The sequence below is a fragment of the Phoca vitulina genome, unplaced genomic scaffold, assembly GCF_004348235.1.
Source record: "Phoca vitulina isolate PV1807 unplaced genomic scaffold, GSC_HSeal_1.0 scaffold71, whole genome shotgun sequence".
In the NCBI taxonomy this organism is placed as follows: domain Eukaryota; kingdom Metazoa; phylum Chordata; class Mammalia; order Carnivora; family Phocidae; genus Phoca; species Phoca vitulina.
The window spans coordinates 9923781-9941764 of record NW_022589774.1 but is presented as its reverse complement, the minus strand read 5'-3'; the positions used below and the strand labels follow the sequence as shown (position 1 = coordinate 9941764).

The 17984-nt window shown below is 42.2% G+C and overlaps 1 protein-coding gene across 1 annotated transcript in view; it reads right to left on the bottom strand.

Annotated features, from left to right (window-relative positions):
* Positions 1-17984, bottom strand: part of LAMC1 (laminin subunit gamma 1) — a 123716-nt gene that overhangs the window by 16556 nt on the left and 89176 nt on the right. The window contains exons 5-18 of the mRNA XM_032393216.1: positions 16820-17008; positions 15894-16011; positions 15419-15517; positions 15191-15327; positions 14467-14589; positions 14186-14375; positions 13768-13880; positions 11555-11776; positions 11233-11421; positions 5634-5879; positions 5131-5284; positions 4365-4507; positions 2949-3127; positions 1691-1847 (exon numbers count right to left, since the gene is read on the bottom strand). Coding sequence (XP_032249107.1) covers positions 1691-1847; positions 2949-3127; positions 4365-4507; positions 5131-5284; positions 5634-5879; positions 11233-11421; positions 11555-11776; positions 13768-13880; positions 14186-14375; positions 14467-14589; positions 15191-15327; positions 15419-15517; positions 15894-16011; positions 16820-17008 — 2259 coding nt within the window. The remainder of the gene's footprint in view (positions 1-1690; positions 1848-2948; positions 3128-4364; positions 4508-5130; positions 5285-5633; positions 5880-11232; positions 11422-11554; positions 11777-13767; positions 13881-14185; positions 14376-14466; positions 14590-15190; positions 15328-15418; positions 15518-15893; positions 16012-16819; positions 17009-17984) is intronic.

The following is a 17984-nucleotide window of genomic DNA, read 5'->3' as shown; positions in this document are numbered from 1 at the left end:
GATGTGAACTTGTTGTTACAAGAGAATATATTAGTGGAAAACTGTGTGTCAAAAGTTCTTGCCAACAAATGAACATCCTAAAAAAAACACTAGTGTTTACACAGAACAGGAAACATATAAATTCTTCTTAATCTATGTTTAACACTTAAAATGTAACAACAACACAAAAGACAAACACACAACTAAAGTTAACAAACTACTGACCCCTCATTTTATTTTTCAATTTCTAAAAATTTACCTTATAAAACAATTTCTGACACTCATATAAAAATTAAACTGGCCAAAACCATATGCATCTCATTACTTCCTTCTTTAATAATTTTATAAAATCAAAATTATATATATTAGGGATATCTACAATAAGAAATAAGTAATATACTTAATTTCTGTTGACCTATACTCTGACAGGAAGACCTAACTCCAAATGGGTAGATTCATAAACTCAATAAAGAGGTCAATCATTGTGGTCCCAGGTGTCCTAATGTTAATGAACATTCGCTATGAGTGGAAAGCCCCTAAACAAAAGTGACCTCAGCCAGGCGGTGAGTACTTCGATAGAAGGAGCACAGTCTTAATCTTTTCATTACTGGTGTTTAGCACGATGCCTGGTATCTACAGGCCCTCAGTAAGTGTAGAAAAGGATTTGTCCAAACTTAGAAAAAAAAGCTTAATTCAGAGTAAGTAATAAAAATAAAATGTGAAAGTGATTTAAGGGGTGCCTGGGTGGCTCCATGGTTGAGCGTCCAACTCAATTTTGGCTCAGGTCATGACCTTAGGATTGTGAGACTGAGCCCCATGTCACGCTCCACACTCAGCACGGAGTCTGCTGGAGATTCTCTCTCTCTCCCTCTGCCCTTCCCCCCGCTCGCTTGCTCTTGCTCGCTCGCTCTCAAATAAATGATCTTTTTAAAAAAGTGATTTAAAAAGCACGTAAATAATGTAAAATAACTTTTTCTTACTTTCAAAGTTTCACAAATTCAGGTTCCTTTAAAGTATTTTAAAATAAACTGTTTTCTAAATCTTAAGCCAATTCCTCTGCTTATTATCATCAGTCTCATCAGATAATGTACAGAGGAGCAACACAATTGCAAAGGACATTATATATGCACATAATATAAAATATATGCTTTTACATGATGTTACTAGCACATTTGTTCACTTATTAAGCATAAAATTTCATAAGCAGGCACTAATTTCTAATCCTTCATAAATATCAGGTGTTACATATTTAGTATCTAGCCGTTTAGTCAATACTTGAAGATTACAATTTTTCCTTATGAGGGTCCTTTCTAAGGAAATAAAGCAGTGCGTAAAATAAATTCTCACTCAGTAGACTGACAGAAGAATCCAAGTTCAAATTTTCAACTTAAAATAATGCGCACCCAAAATGCATACCTTTCATGATTTTTAAAAACTGTTTTAAAACACTTTGTAATGGAAGAGATTTATACAACACTTGGAATTTTAGCATTTAATAGTTTCTGATGTGTTGGGAGAATTATTTTTGCTTACTGTATCTTAAAACAAGTTCTTGTGTTTTCACAGATTGTTTAAAAAAATTCAGATTCTACAAATAGTTTGAAAAATTGAGGAAGAATTTTATAAAGCCATACTAAATAACCCTGAACTAGGAGGCATGTCTAAAGCCTGAGCCATCTGGCAGAAGTTACCCATTGTTTAACACGTTTACCTTTGACATCCTGGGCCTCTCGAAGGAGGTCCATAACTTCTCTCTCTGCTTCCTTTAGTCTGTCCTCAAAGGCTTGATCTGTCACCACCTCTTCCCCAGTTCCAAGGTTTGCTATGAGATTCTCTAATTCCTGGAGTTTCACACGATGATCAGCAACCTGGACATAATGAGGGAAGAAAAGGGAAAGGTAGCACATATAAACATTCCTGAAGAACTCAGCTGTACTCCCTGCAGGAATGATCATCAAAAGGGTGCTCATTTACGTAGGTCTATATACTCCACATATATCTACTTTTAAACAGATAACATGGGTAGTTTTTCTTTATTTCTCTGGCTTCAAGAGAAAAACTATCAAGCCCATTCCTTTGACATTAAACACTACATGTTGAGGATTCTCCAGTTCTGACCTCTCCCTTGCATTTTAGATTGCTTTCCTGATATCTCTACTCAGCTCTCTGATGGGTATCTCAACTCAACATGCAAAACTATACTCTTGATTTTCTTCTCTTAAATCTGTTTCCCCTGAGTCATCATCTCCATTTCAATAAACAATGCCTCCAGCTACCTTAAGCAAAAACCCCAAGAGGCACCCTTGGTGATTCTCTTTCTCTATTCTTGCCCCCTCTAATGCCCTGCCCCCCAAACACACATACTTACCCAATTCAATCCAGGCTTGCCCTTTTGCCCCACTCCTAACCATCATTCTTCACATAGCAGTCAGAGTGTTCTTCTTAAAATATAAACTGGATTTCCTAGCTGAAAACTCGTCAGTGCGTTGGAGTAAAATCTAAATCCTTACTATGGTTGACATGGTATGACATGAGCTGTCTCTACCAACCTCTCCGGTCTTATCACAAACCACTCCCTCCTCAATCAGGAGGCTCCAGACACCCTCCACCTTTGAGACCTTTGTACCCCACATTCCCTTTGCCTGGAACAGGCTACCCATCACTTCTCATTAGGCTTGTTCCCTCTTATTCTTAAGATCTCACCTTAAATAAATGTCCTTAGAGAGGACTTACATAAAGTAGTTCTCCCAGTTATTCTCTGTTTGTATTCTTTCTGGTGCTCATCTCAGTATGTCTTTATTTAATTTTTATTATTTGTCTCCTGACTGGAACATAAGTCTTTGAGGACAGGGGCCATGCCTATCTTGTTCATCATTTGTTCTCTAGAGCTCAGTGCACAGGAAGTACCCATTCAATGTCTACTGAATGAATAAATGAATGAATGAGCGAATGCCCTGTTGACAGCTTACCTTATCCTTCACCAGCCGGTAACATGCTGGACACTCCTGGCAGCCAGGCCAAGACCGATTATAGAAATAGTTCTCTTCACACTGGTCACAGCGATTTCCCACAAAACCCTGTTTACATTCACAGCAACCATCACCTTTGCACTGGAGTGAAAGAGATCCCTCAGGATGACAGTCACAGGCTGCAGAATAAAGTAAAAAGAGTCTATGATAGAGAAAGGAAGGAAGATTACATTGCCTTTTAACCCAGACTGATATCAATAAGCTGATGGTACTCTCATTATACATAGATATTTTTTTGAAAAACAGGCCAAATTATGAGAATTCGAATGGTTAAGTCTGCTCAGTAGAGAAAACAAAAATTTTTAAAGCAAAAGTGAGGTTTTTTTTTTACATTTTAAAAAACTTTAAAAGATCTTCAGCGAAGATTAGAATCACATTCAGTATATGACAAATATTTCTATAAGCAATGTAGTGAAGTTTGAAATACTTTTGCATTATAAGGAAAACATTTTATTATTCCACTAATGAGAATTCAGTTCTGTACTTTTATCTCAGGTTTAATGTCAGTTCTCCTCCTCTTCTGATCTTGGTCTGCCACTAATTTTCTTCTTCTTCTTCTTATTATTAATTTTATTTTATTACATTATGTTAGGCATAAGTGAGTTTTAAAGTACAATGTGCATCATCTCTGAGGGGACACATTTCATGTTACTTAGTAATTATAGAAATTAGTCTATTAAACTAATCAATGCCCTTTTATGCACTTCAAGAACTCTTCTCTACCTTCATCTCTCTGCTGTTTAATATTTCTCTCACTAAGGAACTAGAAAACCCAAATGCTAATATATATTTTGCATTATTTTATAGTTTGTTTACTTGCTTTGTTCTCTGAACTGGGTCAATGATTTATGCTACATTCCACAGGAGAAATGAAGGAATTCAAAAAGCAAAACACCAAACTGTTCTGAGGCCTAATTCCAGGCAAGTGTTTACGCCAAGGAGAAGCAGATGTGTAGATGTAACCGTACCAAAAGGGCCCCAAGGGTGGGAAGTGACTGCAGCCGGTAAGTCAACCACCAAGTAAGTTGTGAGCAGAGTCTCTCACTGTCTCATTATCTGCTCTAAGAATGTGATCAATAAAATGTTTCATTAAGCACAGTGGGAAAGCCCGGTAATCAAAGGGAGACATTCCTTGGAAAGACAAGAGACTGGAAAAAGAAACAGAAATACAATCCAAGAAGATGTAAATAAGGTGGCTGCAAAGGAACTAGAGAAGCACTCAATCCCGTTTTAGAAAAGGAGAATATTCACTGACTGAAGCATCTGTGAGGACTTAGGTCCAGCTCTGACTGTCAAAGTCTGTGGTTCTAACGGGAATTGGGAAAGACTTAGAGTTCTATGCTCCCAGCTCCTTACGTTTGCAGCCTTCGGGTCCAAACCCAAAGTGGTTGACCTCACAGCGCTCGCAGTGCTGGCCCGTGACTCCAGGCTGGCACTCACACTGGCCAGTGTGGATGTCACACTGTCCATTGGTGGAACCCAACGCGTGGCAGTCGCACCTGAAAGTGAACACGTGATGTTTCTCTGGTAAGAAAAACAGACTCTCAGCAAACCTTCCCCCGGCCCCTAGTCAGCACAGAACTGCTGTAATTTGTATGAGAAAACAATCTAAAGGGCTATTAAAACAAAATGTTAAGGGTTATTAAGTGCCTGAGGTTCAAGTAATTTTCATGAGTTCTACTCAGAACCCTCTTTTTCTAACTTCACCCACCAACACGGTTGATTCCACTCCTAAAACCACTACAAAGGGGCTCTCCAACCTGGCACCACCTTGGTGCTGACCAGCAGGAGCTTTGAAAATAGAAATTCCCGGGCTGCACGCCCCAGAGGGTCTGACTCTGGGCGCCTCAGAAAGCACCTCACAAGATGTCGTGTTTGAAAGGTTGCTCAGGCGACTGACGCAGCCAGGGCAGCTTCGTTCCACGCGCCTCTCCCAGTAGCCTCAGTACCACTGTCCGGTACTGCCCCTAAGCATGCTCTGCTCGAGTGAGGCACTCAGATAATTCCCGAACAAAATCAAGGCTACCGTTAAGGGTATAAGTCATAAAAATCCATCTCTCACAATTAAAAAAAAAGAAAGGCAAGCCCAGATTGCTTCCAGCAACGGCGCCTGGCGCCTCACCTCTCACAGCCCTGCCCGCTCTGCAGGTTGTAGAATCCGGGCTCACAGGCTCCACAGTCCCGGCCGGTCACGTGGGGCAGACATTCACACTGCCCGGTCACGGGGTTACAACTGTTCTGCTGCCTCGAGGTGCCGTGGGGATTGCACGCGCAGGCTAGGGTGGGGAGATGGAGACAGCAAGAGATGCGAATCACCCGAGCGAAATACGAAAATGTAAACAATACACACAGGTTCTCCAGACTTCAGGTGAAGTGGCTGGTCTCGAGATGTGCTCAAGACATATTAGGGTTAATAAAATATATGATTAAAATCAATTTCACCTGTTTCTCTTTATTTTCATGTGTCTACAAGAAAACTTAACTTACACGACTGGTTCACACTACATTTCTATTGAACAGCGCTGTGTTAGACCAAACATCTGTAAATACTTAAAGAGACCACGCGATGAATTTTCAGAATAAATGAGCACAACGGTGGCAGAACCTGGCCGACGGCTAGATTACCTTTGCATTTGTCTGCTGGATTGGGAGCCAGGGGATTTCCAAAAAATCCATCTTTGCATCGGTCACAGTAGAAGCCAGCAGTGTTATAGATGCACTTCAGGCACTCTCCTGTCAAGCGATTGCAGTTTCCAACCGCGTTGGGGTCGATGTTGTCACTGCATTGACAAAGGCGGCAAAGCCTCACAGGGCCGTGTCTACCCAGAGGGTCTCCGAAGTAGCCATCATCACAGAGCTCACACCTTTTACCTGCACGTGGGACAATCTGATGTTAGGAAAGAAAGACCTCAGACATACCTGGCGCTGCTGGACACACACGGTCTGGTTACGAAGAGTCCAGGTGAACCATCAGATGGGAGGCCACGTGCCACAGCGGACAGGGCACCAGCACAGGAGGGCAGAGGACCTGGGCTGCAGTCCTGGCACTGTGCCAGACCAGCGCAGGGACTCGGGGCACAGCCCCATTTTGTTATTAGGACGATAGCACCTGTTTTGCCTACTGCATTTCAATTGTCCTGAGGATTAACTGACATCATGCATTAAAAGTGCTTTGTAAATGAGTCAGGCTCAGGGTTTATTAACCTCTCCTGTCCCAAGGGATGGCACATTCATATGTTTGTTTTGGTTTATGATATTAAAAAAGATGAAGTGCCACTCAATACCATAAGTTTCCTATACAGCAGAGTAAGCAGGACAATCTTCCTAAAAAAGGAAAGACGTGTGCTAACCCTTGTTTGAGCTGTGTCAACTAGGACAGAATCAAGAGTATCTTAGAAGAGAACTTAGAGATTGTCATTTGCCTCCAGCTTCTATTATAGTGAACGGACCAGAGAAGTTAAATAACTTGCCCACAACCAAACAGCTAGAATCCGGGACTCTTGCCACCATACTCACTGCTCCTCCTCTTTCCTTTCCCACTTTCCCTTCATTATTAGCTCAAGCTGGAATCTTGATATCTTTGTAGCTGATAGGGACTGAATTAGCTTAAGCTTTCTGGAGAAATAAAGGTTTGCTCATTTGCTCATTTAATGAACATTTGCTGAGCATCTCTTATACATAGGCACTGTTCTAGGTTGTCAGGATGATGCAGTGAACCAGGTGGACAAGATCTCCACTCTCATGAAGCTTATGCTATAGCTGAGGGAGACCAATCCACAGACAATATAAATAAGAAGATTATTTTGGATCAGGATAAGCATAACAAATTAAATATAACAGAGCAACATGATAGAATGACAAGGTAAGGACTACTTCAGATTGGGTGGTTAGAGAAAGCTCTGTAGAGAGGAGATATCTGGGATGACAATGGAAAGACAGGGAAAAAAAAACAGTCATGCTAATATCCAAGGGAAGAATGTTACAGAAAAACACAGTGAGCTTATGGAAATAGTAAGAGCCAATCTTGTAGGTCACAGTAAAAAATCTGGTTTATATTAAAGTGCAATGAGGTGATATTGAGGGTTTTTAAAGTGATAAGCCCTGATTTACAGTTTTTTAAAGATTTTATTTGAGAGAGAATGAGTAGGGGGCAGAGGGAGAGGGAGAAGCAGACTCCTCGCTGAGCACAGAACCTTGACGCAGGGTTTCATCCCAGGACCCCAAGATCATGACCTGAACCAAAGTCAGATACTTAACTGACTGAGCCACCCAGGCGCCCCTGATTTACATTTTAAAAGGATTATCCTGGCTGCTGTGTGACAATGGATTGCAGGGAGACCAATTAGGAGGCTATTCTGGTGAGAGACCGCAGTGGGTGGACCAGGGTGATGAAACGGAGGCGGTGAAATGCAGTCAGATGTGAGATCGAGTCCATCACACATGCTGGCTGACTGCTTCCAGGGAATGAAAGAAAGCAGAATCAAGGACAAGCCCAGGAGTTTAGCTTCTAGCTGGAGCAACTAGGTGGATGGTAGTATTTTCCCTGAGATGAACAAGACTGGGGAAGGATAGGGTTGGGGTTGAGAAAAAGAAAGAAATCAAAGATTTAGCTTGGATTTGCTTAAATTTGAGATGCCTTTAGCCATCTGACTCAAGCAGAAAATTAAATAGACACATTCAAATTAGCAAGACCTGAAGAGAGTTTAATAAAGATACTATCTATACGAGTGTGGGCAGGGTGTAAGCAATCCCGGGGGACAGTGCAGCCCCGGGGTAGTGACTGTGGGGCTCTATTACCTGGGCCTCAGGGGCTGCGGGGAGGGAGCAGTTAACTGGAACCTCACATAAGAAAGGGCTCTTTGGAGAAAGCTAGTGTCAGGAGCTGAGAACCTTGATGAAAGTCACTAAGCCACAAGGACCCCCCCAGAGAAGGGGCCTTGGACTAAATACTCTGCCCCACCCACCTCCCTCTTCCTGCTGCCTGAACACAAATGGAGGGCCCATGTGATATCGTGCACACAGGTCCCATCGGGGTGGAGAAAAAAGAAGAAAGGATGTGCAGGGGCAAATGGAAGGCTTCCAGCCCACCAGCCAAGCGGAGATGGCAAGTAGGTAGCTGGCACTCGGGAGAGAGCGTGGTCGGGGCCCAAGACGCAGATTTTTCAGTAGGCACAGAAAGGCTTTTGAAGCTATAAGATGAGATTTGTTCACCTGAGGGGAGAATACAGATAAAGTTGACATGGAAGTCTCAGGCTGAGAATCAGAAGTGATAAAAGGAGCCTCAAGAGAAGAGGGAAGGAAGGAGACCCAAGAGAGGGCAGTGTCCCCAAAGGCGAGAGGAGAAATGTCTGGGGCCGAGTGAGCAGTCACCAGCATCCCACGTTGCTGAGAGACAGGGTCAGAGGAGGACTGAAAACTGACCCCTGCATTTGGCAAATGGAAACCACTGGTGAGGTGAACAGAATCTGTGGCTGGGGGTGGGCCAGGAGAGGAAGAAACAGGATGCTACTCAGGCCCTTCTTGTCTCTGATGTAGTTACCAGACCCTCACCCGAGATCCTTCTCCAGACCAGGATTAGGACAGCGTGTCAGTTTTGCTTTTCATCAGATCATTTAGCCATTCTAGATATGATCTATATTTAAAATGCCTTGAAACCTGTTTTGAATAAAACAATTTTTTTTTTTTTTAAATCTGGTAGAAAACCTGAAACAGAGCTGCATGGGAGCCCATGGAAAGCTTTCACACCAAAGTATCTTCTGGCAACAACGGCTAACCTATCCTTTGTCTCAGAGTCCAGGATGTAGGTCCAAGTCCTGGATGTGACTTTGGGCAAGTTAGGTACTTTTTTTTTTTTTTGCCTTAGCTTTCCTTATCATCCCCTCCCCACCTCGGGAGAGGTGTTGTTTCTTCTCCTCTACCCCTCTTATGTGCATTCCTTTGCCTGAACTAACCACACTGTCTTACAATTATCTGTGTTTCCCTCTATACTTTTAGCCCCGGAAGAGTGGGGACCATCCCTTATTCATCTTTGCATTCCCAAAGCCAGGCACTCAAATAAATGTGATGAAAAAAGAGTATCATTATTATTATTATTATTAATTTACCTCAAAAGATCATTTTAAAGATCAAATGTGTAGCATACCACGTGTGAAGAGCTCAGGGACTATAGGTAGCTATTCCTATTCTTCAGTAGTCTTCTAAATGAGGAACATCTTACCCTCTATCTGCAATCTCTGTTCGCTATCCAAAAAATATTTGCATTCATTCAACAAGCATACATACCAGGTGCTATTCTGGGTGTTAGGAATACAAAAGTCAGTAGAACAGACAAAAGTCCCTGCTGTCGTGGAGCTTAACAGGGGTTAGGAGGGGGAAGATAGACAATAAACAAATGAATAAATAGAAAAATATGAAGTGGTTAAAACGTGCTATGAAAAAAGGGAAGCAGGATATAGGACTAACGAGTGACGGCATCATCTTTCACAGGGTCTATGCTGTTTTTCACGTGGACCTCTACACCCTAATTAACATCCGCAAGAAGCACTATAGCTCATTCCCTTCAAGTCACGTGATAACTAACAAAACAAACATATCTCACCAGTCTTGTGTGAGAGACATCTGGTTACAGACTAACGGGTTTACAACATTTTGCAAGATCTCCTACAGTATACTCCATCTCTCCATTCTGTATCCCAAGTAGTCTCAACTCCCCCATTTGTACTATTCAGCATAGCCATGAGAACATCTCCAATGCTTAACTTAGTTTTAGGCTTGCAGTCTACCCAGTGGAACAACAGAATGAGCAAAGGGGTCTCTCATCAAAACGTCATATTAAGTACATCTAGGAGCAGATTCTGCAAGGGGGATGCTATATGCTACGGCAGCAGAGTAAAAAAGGGTCCTAAAACCCTGAGGTAGTAGCACAGGGTAAGTGATGTTTCAACCAGACTCCACGGTAAAGAGAGGAGTTGAACAAGAAAAGTGAGGTTTGGGTGAAACAAGGTGGGGTAAAGCATTCTAAAAAAAGAAAACCGTGCATAACAGGACATACAGTCTGGGTGATCTGACGGATTACAAGCAGCCCAGGACAGCTGCAGCAGAGACAGTGAAGGCAACAGAGGGTGGCGGGGAACAAGGTCAGAGAACTCCATCTATGAACCTCTGTTGGGCCACTGTTTTAAAACACACATACACAAAGAAAAGAGTAAAAAATCTGAAAGTCTACACTAGTTTCTCCTTATTTTCTCAACTACCTTAAGCAAATGATTGAATCTCTCTGTGTTGCAAAGACCTTGTGCTTAGTGTGGGGTCAGTGGAGTAGTAAAGGGAAGATGGGGTATTTTGATGTTTCCCAAGGATTAAAGAGTGTTTTGATGATGTACAAGAGATACAAATTATTAGCTGAGTGGTTTTTCTGTCTCACTTATTTCCAGGCAGCAATATCTTTTGAAGAAAAAGTATGTAATGGAGTCAAGGGTTCTATCAGAAGCCTAGCCAGAACCTCTCCATTACATGGAAGCTAAAGTCAACGGAAAAAGAGGAACGCTCATCAATGAGCCTTGGTCTCCTTAGTCAGCACGACAGTTCCTTGAGTAGCTAGGAAAGATCTAGTTTTATGTTATTAACAAAAAGAAAGAAACTCAGAGAACGGGAACAGATGTCTATCCAAAGCTATAAAAACATCTTTTCCTAACTAAATGTGATGGGCTCTGATGCACTGAAAGGACTATTGAAAGAAAGAATAGAAACAATTTAAAGAATTTACACATTACCACTTTATATCAAGAATCCCAGGATAGCCCCACAAACTAAAAATCAAGTGTTGGTTCTCATCCTAGGTGGGTGAGCATACAGGGCTTGTCACAAGCTCCTCCAGGGACCAGCCACGCAGCTGGGACACGTCACTTCATGCCTCCGTGCCTCGGTGTTCTCAGCTGTCACACGGGGAAACTAGCAGCACCCACCTCACGGGGCTGTGAGGATTACTGAGGCAGGAGGCGGAGGGTGCTTAGAAAAGTACGTGGTCGTCACCATGTTAGCCATGTTTGTATCTGATATGTGTTCTATGAATCCGTAATAAATTCCATACACAACTTTTGCCTGTTCGGACAACTATAATCACGGAGCCAAACAAACAAACAGAAGCTGCAAACCCCCAGGCCCTGCGTCCCGAGGTCCTTTTGCCCAGTGGAACGTGGAGGGCAGACGGGAAGAGCGGACTGACCGGTGGTGCCGGTGGGGCAGCTGGTACACACCACCTCCTGCGTCTTGGGGACAGAGGCACAGCTCGAGCCACCAGGACACGGGCAGGGCCGACAGTCGGAGGCGGTGCCCGACGTGGGATCTCCGTAGTACCCATCCCCACACTTCTCACAGTGGGGGCCAGCTGTATTGTCCCTGCAGTCACAAACACCTGTTTGGAGAGTGGGGATGAGAACAAAGGCAGGTGAGCCAGCCGGTAAGACCAGGAGCACTTCCCTGCTCATCCGCTGGAGAGGACTTAGGCCCAGCAGCCCCACCCCCACCCCCCAAGAACCTCGTCTCACCTGTCTCAGGGTCACAGGTCTCGCTGTGTCCGTTGCAGGTACAAAGCACACACGGGCTGTACGGCCCGAGACTTGGAGTTTCTCTTCTGTAACCCGAGAGGCACATCTCACAGAACTGCCCTCCGTAGCCCACAGGACAGGTGCAGGACTCCACCCAAGTGGCAGGCACCCCAGGCCCCGGGCGAGCACTTGTTAGGGTGACATCATCCAAATATCCAGCACCTGCGTGTGGTGTGGATAAGAGAGTCACTGAGCTAGCTGTTGTTTTCCAAAAGCTTACAGAAAGTTAATAAAGCTAAAGAGTAATCAGACACAAAATTCCAGAGACAATCAGCTATTAGTTTAACTCATCTATTGGCGGAGATAACTAGAAAATAGCGTTCACGACAGTCATGGGGTACCTGGTGCTAAGTATCTGGAGAGGCGGGATAGCAAACACATTGTTAAACACACACACAACCAGATCTGTTGGATTTTACAGTTGTCTCAATCACCAGTGTGAAAAAGGAAAGGCACTGGACAATATTGTGGGGCAAGAGGAGATCAGAGCGAGAATGTAGGGGACGAGTTTACGTCTGTAGCCATTAAGCAGTGTTTTTGTTCTTTTGCCACAAAAGCAGTCCCTGACTATAGAGTTCAGGGATAAGAAAGCAAGGAAAACACCTGCCAACAAGCACCACTCATGTATTTTTGCCCTGCATAAAACAGGAAAAACTGGTGACCAAGTTTTAATATTCAGGGCCACTTTGGCAAATATGCAATTATTCCAAAGCCAGTATGCCATATATCACAATGCTTCCCCACTTCTAGAAGAAAATAAAAACAGAAGAAGCCGTAAATTGGCTTAGACCAATGGGTGATCCAACCCAAAAGGGCATGTGATGGCCTCAGCAGGAACATTCCACCAAGTGGCAGTCTTTAATTACATCATCATTATTTTCCTATGTTATGAAATATATATATGCTTTGTATAGAATTCTTAGAAATTGACAACCTCAGGTTGAAGGGCATCTCTTCTATGACTACTGTGAACTTAGTTACTTTTAATATATTTATGGATTTTGTCAACAGTTAGGTCATGAGATATACCCATTGGCTAATATGCTTCCAATTCCAACCATTCTTAAGTCTCCCATTCTAAAAAGTACTCTTCTTCTAATCTTGTCCCTACTCTTGAATTACAATCCATCTCTTTTCCTTCCCTTACAGCCAAATTTCTTAAAAGAATAAGCTTTATTTTACTTCTTCTCCTTCAAATTACTTGTCAAAGCACTGTAGCATAACGTCAGTTTTAACACTTCTTAAAAAAAAAAAAAAATCACCAATGATTCCTTAGTCCCCCGATCCAAAATCCAATGGCATCACCTTTATAAACCCTTTAATTATTTCTTCTCCTTAAAATTCTTTTTTCTCCCTTGAGTCTCAACACATGGCCCTTAGATAACTATGTTTCTGGGGTTATACTTTTTCTTTCTATATTTTTTGTCTTATTTCCAAGTTTAAAAATTATTGCCCATAGGTAGTCAACCTTTTGATTCTAGATCTCCAGTACTAACTTATTCCTAAGCCCCAGACCATTATTTCTAACAACTTATAAGATATTTTCATCTGGATATTCACGTAGGCATCTCAAAAACCAACACATCCATGCTGCAGATGCCACTCACAATGCCACACCACCCCTCTGACTCCACCCAAACAGCTTGAGCTTTCTACAGGAAAAGGTCCTCGTTACAATAAATAAATAAATAAATAAATAAATGAAAATAATTTTAAAGGCATACTGAAAACAGCTTTGTTTATTTAACATTATAATGAACCTTCACTCAGGAATTTATAATTTTTCATAATTTAGCCAATAGTTTAAAGGGCTTGATAATCACATAGCAATAAATAAAAAGAAGTAAAGGTTAAGCATGTGAGCCAGTAGAATTACATGTAAGATTCTTAGACTATATTTAGATATAAAGTCACCTCATTAGGCTTAGTCATTATAAAACAATGCTATTTATTAATTTTAGCAAATTTTCTCCAGGTCCTTGAAAACGGTTAAACAAATGCATTATTTTTATACATAATTCACATGTAACGAAATAATTCATTCCATTTCTTTAGGATCAGCACTATAGTATTGGGACTTTAGAGATAAACTTTTGTATTGTGGATCCTTCTACCTAATCATCTTAATGCTCTTAAATTATATCATAACTTACTTCTCTCACTATATGTCCCACGGATTTTGATAGAGGTCAAATTGTTTAGGAGCTTCTGAAATTCGAAAGGGGTAAGAGGAGGCCTCCAAGGGTAATCTGTTGCTTCATGGAGCCTAGGGAGAAAGAAAGGGCCACGTTAACCTCTGTCAGGACAGTTCTGGGTGCTGAGAAAGCATTTCTTATGCATTTATGCTGCCAACAAGTCAATGCTCTGACAATCCAACCAAGTCAGAAATGGATCTGTTGGTTTTAGTACAACTGGAAAGGGTACAGTAAATAAAGGGAAGGCTTCCTTTGCCAAAGTCACCTTTATAACCCAGACGTTTTTCTTCAACAGCTTGAGGCCTGATAAGCTTAGGTAAAGAAACCACTTTTATAACTCTGGTCAACTCAGATTTTACAAAGAAGACCGTCTTACCTGAAGACGTATTTCACAGTGGTCTCACTCGGATAGGAATTGCCCTGAGCGATCAAGGGCACAGACACTCTCAGGCCAGCTCCCTCGAGCACCAGGTCTTCTGCAGAGAGGCGAGTGTCTCGCCTGTCCACCCGAAAGGAGAAGGAGAAGTTCTGACCATAACTCAACATCTGCTTGCCCAAGAACTTTGCTGAAAAGCAGACACAGTGATGTGAAAGAGCGTGAGAAGGAGCGTAAACAGGAGCACTCATCACAGCAGACTGCTGCCTAGCCTTACTTACCCGGAGCAATGAAGTACCGAGGAAAGTAGCTATCCGAGAGGACGGTGATATCCTGCCTCTCAGAGGACCACTCGAGTGATGCTTCAGAGCCATCCCTTTGTTCCACCCGCCACCCGTCTTCATCTGCAAGAACAGGATGAAAACACAAGGGCCATCACACTGTGAACATCCTGAATTGAGGTCCTCTATACACCACGAAAATATACAGGAAGTCACCAGTAAATATTTCTGAATACACGGATCCTAGGACAGTACCTGTATATGCTATATCCCTCAAGCTATATTTTGATTTCACATAAATTTATACTACAGTAAATTCTACAGACGTATGTTTTCATTAAATTAAAAAGTCAAACAGGGGCGCCTGGGTGGCTGAGTCAGGTAAGTGTATGCCTTCGGCTCAGGTCATGATCTCAGGGTCCTGGGATCAAACCCGGCATCGGGCTCTCTGCTTGACAGGGAGTCTGCTTCTCCCTCTCTCTCTCTCTCAAATAAATAAATTAAATCATAAATAAATAAATAAATAAAATCATAAATAAATAAATAAATAAATAAATAAATAAATAAATAAAAAGCCAAACAAAGAGCCAAACAAAAAAATCTTGTACATTTGAAAACAAAGTGTTGCCACCATCAAAAAATCCTCAAAAAGTTACTCATTTTTAAAAAATACTGTAAGTCCAGTCTTGTAATTCTGGGAGACCAAAGGGAAGGTCCAAATTACCGATCTGAAAGGTAGAGGTTATAGGATAAACACTGTAGCCGACAGCATTTGTACAGACAGAAGAATGCCCGAAGCAGAAGCAAGGTGTGCAACCCCTAGGATTAGATGATTCCAAATTAAAAAATCCAGGTTTGCATCTGAAAAACATAAAGATATAATCAGGAATTTCTTGGACTTGAAATATGAGACCAGAAAAAACACAGCACAGCCAGAGAAAGAATGAGCTACCTCTCACAATTGAAGCCTTCAACATTGTCTTTGCAAACACATCTTCCCGTTTCAATGTTACACTCATCTACGCTGCCAGAAGGATTACAAGAGCATGGCCTGTTGGATGGAAAAAGGAGTAAAACAAAGAGAGAAGAGAAACGAGAAAGAAATTCCACTCTTAAAGTCAACCTTTTGTTTTACATGTTAATACATTAAAAAAAAAAAAAGAATACATAAAAAAGCAAAAGGAGTCCTAAAGTCAGTTTTGTATCTGGATTTGGTTTCAATCAAGGATATGCCTCTCACATTTCAATACTAAAAACCCTGCTTCATTTCTGTTACAAATCAGTCCTGGACCATCATTACAGCTAGAAGTTCTTGAATTACTATGGGGAAAAATGTTCATACTGCTGCGGACGAGCCACGATATCTCTTATTCTGGATCAACTACAGTTGGATTCTGCCCCCTTTCTCTGGTTTTGAAAAGTCTTACCTGCATCCTGCCTCAGTGAGAGAATGATACCCGGGCTGGCAACGGTCACACTTGTCACCCATCACTCCTGGCTTGCAGCTACACCTGCCATAGCTATCACACTGTGTGCTGAGAGAACCTAAAATTTAAAGAGCTTGTCAACAACCAGAAATGTCAGTAAATACGTCAAAGGAAAAAAAAAAATGGGTCACTAAAAACAATGCCTGAAACCCAAGATGTAATCTCTAGATGGTTACAGAGAGAAGAAAGATCAAATTTTAAATCCGGATTGTCTCAAAATCATATCCTTTTGAGCCGTAACATTTTAACTTTCCGGACACACACCCTGCTCATCGATGTTGAAAAACAAGTCACTCTGCACCCAGTGACCAACTGGACACAAAACCAGTCGCTTCTCTGTGGGCAAGCACAGGCTCCTGAAAGCCCGTGTCTAGAATTTACTACAGCACAACTAAATAAAGGTCAAACTCTTGAAAGAGGAGAGCCCACTCAGAGCACTTTACATCTCTGAACGCACCAACATACTGAGGAAGTTCAGCCCTTCGAGGATCGTAAACTAAACAAAATCATTAACGCGCAAGAACTCATGAAGCAGCTAGCCTCTTCCAGTCAAAGTTCAAATGGTCTCTAGGATCGGGCTACTAATTATCTTCACAAAACCATTACACAGGCCAAGTCCACACTTACTTATACACACCAGAACATCATTTGAAAGTTTAACTTGGTTACACAGAGTGGAGGTGGGGGTCGGGCAGCTCCTGAGTCATGGGTCGGGACGACAGTGCACACACTCCCACTCTTCCCCTGGGCAGAGGAACTGAACTCCCTGAGCTCAGGCCTAGGAAGCAGAGCTTTGTTTTCAGGGGGGGCGGGGAGTACTTGTCTTTCAACCCACCAGGCTGAGGCTGGCACTGCCTGTCACTTACCCACGGGACTGCAGTGACAGGGAGAGCAGGCTTCGTTGTTCCCAAGGCGGAAGAAATTCTCCCGGCATCTCTCGCAGTTGGCGCCATCTGTGTTCCCCTGGCAGTTGGTACAGTGGCCCCCGTGGCCGGTGGACCGGTAAAGTTCAGGGTCAAAGTAGCACTCCTGTGATCGGCCATTACAGTCACAGGCTGTTGGCCAAAACGTACAAGTTACGTCAGACCCATGTTCCTTTGATGAACAGCATTTCGAGAGGCTCTAAGCAAACCAAAACCGCGATTTCCCATGTCTCTCGGGCACAATGGGTGGTAGGATAAGAACACCCACTTGACGCGTTGTTCATTTGAAAACAAAAACAGGAGGTCAATGAAGGGTTGAGAGAGCCAGGCTATCAGTTTACTGAGAGATGTTCTTATCAAAATCAGTGCCATCGTAAAATACGAGGAATTCCTGTCCTTAGAAATCTCCAGGTGATTGTTTACACATAAGTGAAAGGCAAGTCAAATTGTAATTTTTCTGAATCTTTATCCTTCGTTCTAATACCAACTCCAACAACAGGGAGCCAGTTTATATTCAGGCTTTAATTTACCCTAACTTTTAGGGCCCCAGACAGTTGAAATACGTTAAGACACTAACTTTCGAAGTGCCAGATTGCTTGCAAGGCTAGACTGGAGTAACTGACACACATGGGTTAAAATTAGCGCCTCTGCGGAAGGCAGCAGCACTGAAGGGAAATCTAGCTTCACTAGACACATCCATCTCCTGGGGAGCCACAATGCCAACCAGGTCCGCCATTAAGTAACTATGTTCCCTGCAGAACACAACTATATTGTAAGAACAAGTATATGCAGTTATAGAACTTCTTTTCTTAGAATTATGGATTTCACACAAAGTACCAGCAGTATCTTGAACACTAAATACAGTTTTATTTGATTTCAGATAAACCAAGTTGTTTTAAAAAAAAAAAAAAGTTTGAATATATATTTTTTCTTTCTTGTCACCTCCCCTTCTTTATAATCAGTTCTTTCATAGTACTATACTTGAAAACTTGTTAGAAACTTGAATCACTGGCACCAAAAACTAGAGTTGTGTTAAGTAACTTGGAGAGCTCCCTTTCTATTTCTCTTCCCTCAAGCCTCCCTAGATTATCCCGCACATCCCACTCAC